Here is an 11,471-nt window from a genome sequence, read left to right as displayed (position 1 = left end):
GTGCTGCTGGAGTCTCGACCTTTCTAAAATGTCAGCTGGAGAAATGATTATAGACACCACTGTTGCGTGATCACATCCGCCATCGCTCTTTATTCATTTACCCACAGTTTGCATACAAAGGTAGACAACATAAATAGTGTAATAATTACCCTTGAAAACAATATAACATACCATTTCTTGACCATTAAAATGGACAGACACGTGTCCTCAATCAAAAATCCAACTCCCAAAATAATAGCTCCCCACTTTATATATGCATGTGTAAGGACAGGAAATAAAGTATGCTAATAACCTGTATAGTTGTAAGGCACAACATAGTTTTAAGAGGTACATTATAAGTGTACATACAATATATAGTAGATGCACGGTAAGATAAATGCTCAAATAATAATAATAATAATAATAAAAAATTAATTAATGTTAATGTATCATGCACAAAAAACGACAGTAAAGCACAGAGACATTTTCATTTATGATTTTCCTAAAATGATGTGTGTAACCTTCAAACTGGTGCATGCACTCTTCCGAAAATGAATGCATCCTAATATATAACAGTCTCGCAATGAAATCCTGGTTACACAGAGCTTATGATATTCCACGATTGTTTAAATCAACTAAGAGAGAGACGCTGATTCAACTGCGTTTTCATCTGGGAGGCTGTGGTTTGCGGAAGTAACAAATTCTTACTGTGTTGCACACACGACACATGTTCCAAGTATCTTGACAACCCCGTTTTAAACCCCGTAGCCGTTTACTTCGATCCAGCTTAACGGCAGCACAACCCACATCCTCCAAAATGAAAACGCAGCGGCAACTGCCACCTGTCTTACGCTGTTTCAACATGAATTGAACCATATGGCGGTCGTGAAGGAGGGTTTTAGTGCTCGATTGCTGTATTTGCATGCAGATATTTTGGCGAGTCAATGCATACCTCAGAATAAGACATGGCATATTCTGGAGAAACTAATAAAATCCACCTTTGCCTAATGATCATTATCTCTGCAAAATACTATATTTACTAAGTTACAGCCAATAAGGCCAGTGTATGTATGTATGTATCAGAATAAATGCAAAAAGTTTAAGGTAAAAAATCCTCCAAACTGATTTAAATTTATTTTGTCACACTCACAAAAAAAATGAAGAGAGAGTCTAACTTAGAACATAAACTTTTTTTTTTTTTTTTTGCCTCAGCTTGTCATAAGTATTACGTGTCAATTGCTGTAACAAGCCGTAATACTCCCCCACAGATATAATTGGATAAAACCTAATACGCCGTTGCAGATTAACGTTACCAAGAAAATGCAGGCCACTCTAGGAAAATCCTTTTTCTTCAAATGGCTGTCCCGCTGGCATACACCTTATGGAATTCCTGTGCATGATTATAAACACTGGATGATTACGCGCCACGAAGACCGCACGCTGATTTTACAGCACATCTCTCAGGTGCATTCACTGAGGGAGCTCGCGGTTGCAGGACAAAGGTTTGAGCTCCGTGTGGGAGGCGGTGTCACTGGTTTGCAGAGCTGGAGGGCGGGTTTGATTCATGGGGAGGTCATCCACAGGCTGACAGAGGAACAGGAAACGCTGAGGAGAGAAAAGACACGCACATTCAACCAGTCAGAGCAAGAAACAAAACAGCACTTCCAGAATCCAGAAACGTTTGCAGAAATCCTAGGAACATAGCGCTGTAATTCTGAACCTACTGGATTTTTTGTCCCAATTATGGTAGCCAAGCTCAGAACAGGGCCAACACAAATAAATTTAGCTCTGCCATTCATCCAGTCCCAGTTGCTCTTTGAGAACTGTGGCAAATTGACTAAAACGATGTAAACAAACCAGAACGATGTTTTTCAATTGCTTCATAAATGTAGTCGTCACAGCAGCTCAATTCAATTTTAGCCGCAAAAAAGAACAAGACGACCCTCATCCGTGTCACATGTACAAAATTACATTATTTATATAACTTTGTACTACATAATCGTATTATAATACGGTATTTGTGCTTTTTTTCAGCAAAATCTGCTTGAAGACACTTTCACAAAACATGGACTTGCGCCTACCTGCCGAATAGTGCCTTTTCCTTGGATCATTTTGTGTAACACAAACAGTGGGATGAGGGAGAGGGAGACCGTGGCGATGAACCATCCCAGAACGTTTGCCCAGAATGGATAGACGTAAGTGTTACTGAACTTCAGTGGGGAATATTTGACGATGGAGAAGATGAATGTTCCCTGAGATGCGATAAGACAAAGTGGATTATTGTATTATTGTAAAATGATTGTATAATGATTCTCACATGTTCTTCTTATTAAGTCATTATATACTAGCCATCTTTAAATAGCAGGTAACAAAGAGCCACCGTGGCATGCATATTATTAAAACTTGTAATGGCAGACATTTTGTTGAGGATATTTAGAGTGCAAAAGTAAAGGGGAATTACAGTTTTTTACAACTGGACCTTGTTTCTGGCATAAAATACGATCGTTTACTCACCCATATAACTTTGATGTCATTTGGAGTCGTCTGGACGATGTTTAGATCAGCATATATCCATATAGTGGGAGTGACTGGGGCACCGAAACGCAGCCTCTAAATAACGCATTATCTGCTGCGAAACTTGTTCATTTCACCAATATTTTGTTATGATACGCTAGTGCTATTCCCCTTTGAGTCCGGAGTTACCTGTTATCTATTCGCGGACGTGCAGCGGTTTGTTGTTCTTTGGCCAGCTGTTCCTCTCTCTGCCTCCGCATCCTCCTTTCAGCGAGCTCCTCATCCGTATACTAGCAGTGGCAAATTACAGGTAAACAAGCCGCGCGGTGTGCACGCGGCGCTCAGAGATGACATCATCCAGGTCAGAGGTTAGTAGGTCAATCTACAGACCCCGGACGATGATAACAGGTAACTCCGGACTCAACGGGGAATAGCACTAGCATATCATAACAAAAAATTGGTGAAATGAACAAGTTTCACAGCAGATAATGCGTTATTTAGAGACTGCGTTTCGGTGCCCCAGTCACTCCCACTATATGGATATACGCGGATCTAAATATCGTCTGAACAACTCCAAATGACACCAAAGTTATATGGGTGAGTAAACGATTGCATTTTATGCCAGAAATAAGGTCCAGGTTGTAAAAAATGGTAACTCCCCTTTAAGCGCGGGGCAAAAAGAGTTATAAGGCAGCTTTATGCTGTTGTGAAAATACAATAAATTCACCTTCCGTGTATGGGTGTGTGTGTATCCACAGCTTTATGCCTGTGACTGATTTGCACGTAATTCTCACAAGAGTGGGCCTCCCTTCCTCTCATGAATGTACACATTACATACAACATCATGCACTGGGTGTCAGCACACGAGGGTGGGAAAAAAATAATCACAGTGACAGAGTGAATGAAATAACGTACAAAACAGATGAAGGGGGTGATGTAGCGCCAGCAGCATTTCATAAATGGGTACGGACGATAACCAATCATGTCTGTGATATTGCCATAAAAGCGGTCAGCACCTTTAGGGAAAAGGAAATATTATTAGAAGGGTTCACTATATATTATATTTTACATAAATCCCCAAACCAAAACAGGCACGCATTGGCTTTCAAATGTTCCACAGGACATAGGACAGGACAGGCACAGTGATGTCTGGGACTCACCGTACACCCAGGCAATGCTGATGGACTGGCAGAAGGAGAGGAGGAGCAGGGTGGTGCCACTACACACATGATGGTCTAACAGCTGAAGCAGGTATATCCCTCCCTAAAAACAAGGACAGAAGTGATAATCCAAATGACCTAGAGTTATCGTCTTTCAGTTGTACACTTCCCGATCAACTAATGCAGTTTACATCTTGGTACGTCCAGACTCATGTTTTTGTCAGAAAATTATTATTAATATAAATTCTTGAGGTCTGGCCAGAAAACATGTTTTTGTGAGGGCAAATTAACCTTTTTTACCTTCGACCACCAAGTTGAAATCAGTTCGTTCTCGGGTCCAACTTAAATTTTGGGCCAAATTTGAGGAAATTCCTTCAGGGTGTTCTTGAGATAGATAGAGTTCACGAGCTCGGTTACGGCCAAACACGGGCTTGGTGAGGCCGCAAGGACCTTGACACTCGGGCAACACTCTTTGAGTCCAAATGAATGCGTGTGCCAAATCTGAAGACGTTTTCTCAAGTTGTTCCTGAGATATCACAAAGGTGGGCATACATTTTTTTGTTTTCTAATATTTTCTTTCAAGGCCTTCGAGCGGCTTTTGTGAGTGTCAGCCTGAGTTCTTCAACGTAATAGAAGAATAACATCCAACTTAATTTATCCACTTTATCCCTAGCTCCCCCTTTTAAAAATAAATACAGATAAAAACAAATATGATAAACCCAACCATGTCTCCTAACAGCATTAATAAACCACCACGGTCACACTGTCTTCATTATTTAACACCAGTAACCGCATTAACATCAGGGTCAGAAACATTATGCACATTATCAACAAGCGGTTTCCTCACAAATTCTGAGCTTCCGTTTTACAAGAAAGACAGTAATCCTTTAATCCAATCCTCTTTTCAAGTATATTCGGCTGCTGTGGCGTCGGTCTCTGTTAAATGTGATATTGTTACTGTTATTAATTATTATTATTAATTACGGTTAATAATTCAACAGTGTGAGACATTTATTCGTGAAAGACGATAACATTAGAAAACGGACAGGAAGGTCCCTGCTTGAAGGGTTTGGCTGGCTTTTCTGCACGCCCTTCAGCCTTGCAACAGAACGAAGTTGGAGTAAACTTTTATGCAGTAGCTTGAGTTTCTGAACTTTTCACATGGCTGTATTTAAAGCCTACCTGTGCCGTAACTCACTGCATTTAATCTGCGTGTCGATGCGCGGCACAAAAACACCTGGAACTATGAATAAGGGAGCACTTATGTTTCAAAACAATTCATATGCATTTTGTTCAAAAGATCCAGGATAAAATGCATTGAAAGTATTTAAAAATGAATTTCAGACTGAATTACAATACTTATTTGTATAAGACCATATTCAAGGTTGCATTAAAGTGACTGTATTGCAGTATTACACAACCAGGAGACATTACGCAAGTCTAGTTTTCCACAGTTAGTCTAGCTCACAATTAACATTCGGAAATGGGAGGAAACAGCTAGCCTGGCAGCTAGCCATGAAATGATTTGACACATAACCCGCTGCAGTCCCATTTGTCCCACTGTTAATTTGTGCTCTTCAGGGGTGGTAACAGGCCAGACTAGCTGTTTCCCCCCTTCTAGTGTTTGCTTTTTCAGCTTTTTCGGATTGGACCCACTTTGTGTCAGTTTATACACCGCTTGCTTGATCAGTTTAATTCATCCGCTCCCTACTGAACTGTAATCTCCAGCTCAGTTGTGTGTTCGGCTGCACACAAACCTCCGTGACCAGGGAGAGTCCCAGCAAACAGCAGGTGGCGCACACAGCCAGCAGGACCAGCTCACGTCTGTGGCCTTGTTGCAGGTACACGGGGAACAGATCAACCACTGACGTCATCAGGCACTCCAGGCCGACAAACTGTGACGTCAAATCAAAGAAGTCAGATTCATTCATTCATTCATTCATTCAGTCATTAAAATGCGTCCGATCAGACGTGCCCGGGTCGTACCTGACTGTCCAGTCCAAGCAGAATGATCATGAGGAAGAAACACACCGACCACACCTGAGGCATGGGCATCAAAGCTACAGCACGCGGGTAGACAATGAACGCCAACCCCGGACCTGCAAACACACACAGAGAACGTAAAGACATAGAACATGAACATAAATAGAACGCAACAGGGAAATGAAAAAAATTAGCGGATGATGGCAATCCCACTGAGATTGGGGTTCATTATCTGGGGACCATGGATAAAAAAAAAAAAGTCGGGGTTTTCTGGTGTTTCCTGTTTTATTTTGTAACCAGTTTTCTTGTTGGACTTAAGTTTTTACTTCCTGTCTTTGTCTGTCCCCGCCTTCGTGATTCCGCTCACCTGTCCTGCTTTGTGTCTCATGTCTGTGCTCCCATAGACATATATAGATAGACGCGACATTGACTGTGGAGGGACGTGCCTAAAGCGCCGCCATCTTGGTACAGGGCTCGCAGAGGCAGCGGTGCATGAACATACGAAGGAAAGAGGTACTCCTCAATCTCAAAGTAGAATTATTCGCTGAATTTTGGACCGATTTCAAAACGTATTGAACTGTTAAAAACGTCACACATGTAGCTATGATAAAAATATGGTTTTACTACCCAAATACAATTTTTACTTAATGTTATCAGCAGACCAGCTTCTGACAGAGGATTGTAAAGAAAAGATGCCGGACTTCAACTGAACGATTTATGATCACTTTTATTGTGTAGAAACCCCATTCTTCCATAGATGTAATGCACTGTAGGAGCGAGTGGCCCTGTCCAAGATGGCCGCCCTGTAGGCACGCCGCTCTAGTAGACGGCAGCGCTCAATGTCGCGTCTATCTATATATGTCTATGTGTGCTCCTCCCCTCATTGGTCTCACCTGTCTCTCATTATTCTATCAGGCCTTGTGTGTGTGTGTGTGTGTGTGTGTGTGTGTGTGTGTGTGTGTGTGAGTGTATATATACCCCTGCCTTTCCTTTTGTCAAGTCGTCTGTGATGTTACACCATATGTCTCGCTATTCAGTTCCTCTTGGTTTTGGTTTTCAGCTGCTTTTGGATTTGTGTTGTTTTTTTGATGCCCTGCTTTTCCTGCAGTACCTTTTATTCCTAGGTGGACCAAAGTTCAAGTTCCCAGCTCCATTCCTTGTTTCTTTTTAGGAGCCATTCGTTAAAGATTCCCTAATTTTTCGCATAATTAGTTTGTTTTATTTCTTTTTGTGTTATGAGATGTCCTATTGTTGAAAATAAAAGGGAAAAATACTCCAGTTTACCATGTATTGTTGTACTTGAATATATTTTGATGAGAAGCATTTCTTATCAGGTGAACGTTAATGTTCTGGGGTTAAAGTAATTTTGTTCCCTACTCCTGCCTCCCCTTTATGTCCTGCATTTGGGTCCAACTTCACCAGAAACTTTGCACAGAAACACAATGCAGTTTGGCCGCAAAAGTCTATACATGTGGCTAAAAGCAAATATTCTGGCAGGTTGCCAAGAAGTCACCACAATTCAGGGATTACTTTGTGATTCTTAACATGTAGGTCATAATTATCAACAGTGATTCATTAATCTTATTTTTTTGTCTTAACCTCTGCATTCCTACGGCTCACCGGTTAGCAGTGATCAGGCTCACCTGAAGCGAGCAGCATGCTTTACCTCAACTGGCAAAATGTCAAAGAGGAACTAAAGCTGTCAGAAGAAGCTCTGTCAGAACGCTCCTATAGGTTCCAAATATAACGAGCTGAACAAAAAACTAACTACATATGATTTCACACAATTTCCACAAAGAATGAAGAGATGGCGTCTTGGGGGGTTGCAATATGACATTTATCTCAACTGAGTTATCTCAACACTCGCCTGATTCTGCCACTTCAGAAATATCCACTCCTTGTTCGTACGTCATGAAACCCAAAACCGAGAAAATGGCAAAGCCTGCCACAATGCTGGTGGCGCTGTTCAGCAGACACAAGTAGAAACAGTCCCTGAAACACAATGACTCTGCATTATTGTATATACTCACTGTACAAACTCCTGGATCGTTGTATATATCTGCTTTTATCCTTTATCTCTCAATTTTTCTATTTTTTATTCTATTTCTATTTTATGCGTACAGTTTGAGATTTATTTGTTACACTTATTTAAGTTCTGTGTGTTTCTGTGCAAGAGAGCAAAAGTTACCGGAGTCAAATTCCCTGTATGTGCACACATACTTAACCAATAAAGCTGATTCTGATTCTGATTCTGTTTAAGCCGGGAACTATTTTGATCTTTTAAGACTTAACGTAGAAGGAAACGTAATATAAACGTAAGGCTTACGAAATATTATGTAACGGAGAGGAAAAAGCTCCCAGTATCTCCCGGTTTAGCAGTACCTGTAACAGTTGTTGTTGTACGTGTTGTAACTCCCAAGAGAGGTGAGGAAACCAAGGCCGATTGCATAAGAGAAGAAGATCTGGGTGCCGGCATCCATCCACACCTGGAGAGGTTCGACACATACATGTATACACATATGAACGTGCCCGGTAAGACTGTAGCAGTCCAAAAGTTGTCTGCGTCGTCTTACTGTACCTGAGCATCTGTGAGGCGAGAGATATCAGGGTACAGGTAGTAAATGATTCCATCCATTGCCCCGGGTAGGGTAACGCCGCGGATTAGCAAAACAAACAGCATAGCGTAGGGGAAGGTGGCTGTGAAGTAGGCCGCCTGAAAAGAAAAGAGAGAGTAGGTTAAATACGTTTTACAAATTGTAGGCTCAGATCAGTCACCTGATTTCATCAGTTGACATTATATGAACATGCATGATATTCATGCTAGCATCAAGTTCAGAAACACATATAATATTTAACTTGTTACCACCTCATGGTGCTTTTGCCAACCCATTAAGCAGCAGTTTATAACTCATGTCTGTCCAGACTCGTGTGATATATGTAATGAGGACTTTAATAAAAGGAAATTAATAAAAGATCCTGGTTGTCAGCCAGTGACAGGAAGCGAAGACGCTGAACTCCTACTATACGTTTGCGTGAAATGTTGTCAGATGTCATTTTCGAACATGATTTTGTGAAGTAACATTGACCTTGACATTTGAACGCTGAGTGCAAATGGGAATTTACTTCTGTTGTTTCCTGATATATCATTTTCAAGTGAGTGGAGTTGGATGCAAGATCACAGTGTGGCCAGTTTCTCTATATAACAACTGATGACCAAAATGCTATCAGTGTGCATGATGGTATAAGTGCAGTAGCAATGTCCAGATGCCTTTTGTACTTTTGAATATGGCTGGATGGTAGCAGTCAGCTGAAAGAAACTGATACTGTTTCAGTGAGCCAGAGGCTGAAGCATGGATAAAACAACTAGAACACAAATCATGTAACTATGATACTTTGGCCAGCATTTATTGGTATTTTTTTACAAAGATGCGTGACACATTCTCAAATGTTATTTGGTGTTTGAGCAACCAACCTTTCCCGTTGATTTGATGCCCTTCCAAACGCAAAAGTAGCAGATGACCCAGCTCAGGATGAGACACAGGGCCAGTTCCCACCTCAAGCTGCCCACCTCCTCAATGCCACCTGAGATATTTAAAACCCGCCGCCTGGAAAAAAATGAAGGGAGCAGGGGTGGGGAGGTGAGACCATAAATGAATGACAGGTGAAGGGGAAGGGAACTAAATAAGCGAGAGAGGTGCGAAAACTGAGTTGCACGATGAGAGGGTGGATGAGTGACGGGGGAAAGAAGAGAAAATCAGAAGCAGGCTAAAAGTGGGTGAGGGTTTAGGGAGGGGGGAGAGGGTTTGAAGAGATGGGGATGGCTGAGAAAAGAGCGAGAGAGAGAAAGAGAGAAAGAAAGAAAGGGAAGGGGAGGGTGTTTGGGGGGAAAAAATAGCATTCAGCTTGTCTTGTGTGAGTTGCTTACTGCCAGAACTCCACAACTGGAAGGGTGGCGTTCAGCCTGGGTGTCATGCTCAGATTCTGCTGGTTGAGGTCTAAGCATGAGTCTATTTAAAGAAAATAAAACACTGGCAATGCAAATCTGCTTCATGTTTCCAAATATAAAAGTCATAAAGCGTGCATAGAACAATTTTAACTTAAAAAAAAAAGCAGAAACCTATCTGGTAGACTGTAGTCTGTAAATTGCAGTTACCTGTGTTCCAGTAGTGCCCACATGAGGCCCAGGGTAATTCCGCACTGAAGGATATGAAGAGGTAAAAGAACGCCCATGCCAGGATGACAATATAGGAAGTTGCACTGAATGCGATGATTAAGTGGCTGGCATAGCCCATGCCTGAGAAAACAAAACCATAGATATGCGCACTGAAAATATTGTACTGTTGCACAACAGTCTCAGTGTAATAAGTGTCCTGTTAAGGAAAATAAATATTTCAGATGACTGATGTTATGGTGTGGTAACAAGTACCACTTCTGGTTCAAATCGACCGAGGACCAACTGTAAAAAGGCTCGCGTCTGTGCGTAATTACGCGCGCAGTGTGAAACCCAGACTGTGCCAGCTGACAGACAATGCAGCAAATGCATCACCACTGCCATTTTCAAATTCGATTATAGGGAAAATAAACTTTTCTTTTTACCTTGAAAGAGAGGGCATATTTTTCTCCAGCACGTAATGCCCCCCTGGCTGGTGTACTGCCCCAAGGCAGTCTCAAGGAAGAATAAGGGGATTCCGCATGTAAATATGAACAAGGTGTATGGGATGAAAAACACACCTGTAAGAAAGACAAGATTTTTTTTCTTCCCCCCTTCAAACTGCCACCGACATGATGCCACACTGAGCTCATGCGCTTGACATTTGGCACCACTGTTTCTGTGTGAAATCACTCACCTCCGCCGTTTCTGTAGCACAGGTAAGGAAACCTCCATATATTTCCAGGTCCAATGATTGCGCCCATCACAGTGAGGATGAACTCGGCTTTGTTCCCCCAGTGTCCCCTATCCTCCACTTTTTTAGCCTTCTGTGGATATCCATTCGGCACAAGACATGTGGAATTGCCATTCTTTTCGCTAGTGGTCATCTTCACACCCTTAAAATCACTTATGGCCAACTTTCCTATGACCCTTCATACAATTCTGTGGCAAATCCTAACAACATTGGCTCAGTTTAAGGCTGAGAATATATGCTCAGGATTGTCGTCCTGTGACAGCAGCTCTGACAGTCCTGTTTCTGTGAATGGCTGAGACAAATAATTGTATGGGTTTGGGGTGCGAGGGAGGGTGTTAGTGTGCTTTGAGAGTGCGTAATGGCTCCGCCTTAATTCATGCAAAAATGTCGAATCCGTGAAAGAAATGTGGTATGGTCCGGGACCATCTCTTAGAGCCGAAAACAATGCCCTTAATCTGTCCGCTTGGTGTTACTTTATTCTGCATGTTGGAAGTAGCACAGATTGGCCTACACCCGCAAGCCCTTAGAGCTGACGGAGATCGCCATCTTAAGCATTCATCGTCCAACTTCACTCACTTCAGCAGAACAGTTGAGGTAGATTTCCACTTGCACTCAGGATTAAGTAATAAAGAGCTCAATTGCTTACAATATGTAATATATATATATATAATCCTGACATAGTGGCACAGAAAAAGACGATGAGCTTGGGTTCAGTAACTGACTAACTTCAGTCAGGCGTTTTCAAATATATTTGGGCATTTTGTTAATTTTTCAACAGAAGTAAGAAAATAACCACTGCTTGCAAATCTAGGCTTAAAACAGAATAAAAGAAAAAAAGTGTGGGGATCCTGCAGAGCTTTGTGCGTAGACTGACTCCTTAGGAAACGTAAGCCCGATATGAAGTTGATAACAACCTGTAAAAAGTCACATG

The 11,471-nt window shown here is 41.8% G+C and overlaps 1 protein-coding gene across 1 annotated transcript; it reads right to left on the bottom strand.

The window, feature by feature from the left end:
• Positions 1-11,259, bottom strand: LOC311502698 (sodium- and chloride-dependent GABA transporter 2-like). The gene is made up of 14 exons (XM_084565033.1): positions 10,484-11,259; positions 10,233-10,367; positions 9,790-9,930; positions 9,562-9,643; positions 9,109-9,241; positions 8,215-8,349; positions 8,019-8,122; positions 7,504-7,628; positions 5,640-5,752; positions 5,411-5,548; positions 3,654-3,756; positions 3,409-3,509; positions 2,061-2,231; positions 1-1,584 (listed from the first exon to the last, which is right to left on the bottom strand). Exons 1-14 carry the CDS (start codon positions 10,671-10,673, stop codon positions 1,450-1,452), a joined length of 1,806 nt encoding a protein of 601 aa, XP_084421159.1. The 5' UTR covers positions 10,674-11,259; the 3' UTR covers positions 1-1,449.
• Positions 11,260-11,471: the final 212 nt, after the last annotated feature.

Source organism: Chelon labrosus (assembly GCF_963514085.1).
Source record: "Chelon labrosus genome assembly, chromosome: 17".
In the NCBI taxonomy this organism is placed as follows: domain Eukaryota; kingdom Metazoa; phylum Chordata; class Actinopteri; order Mugiliformes; family Mugilidae; genus Chelon; species Chelon labrosus.
The sequence above is the reverse complement of the archived record's forward strand: the minus strand, read 5'-3'. Positions and strand labels throughout refer to the sequence as shown.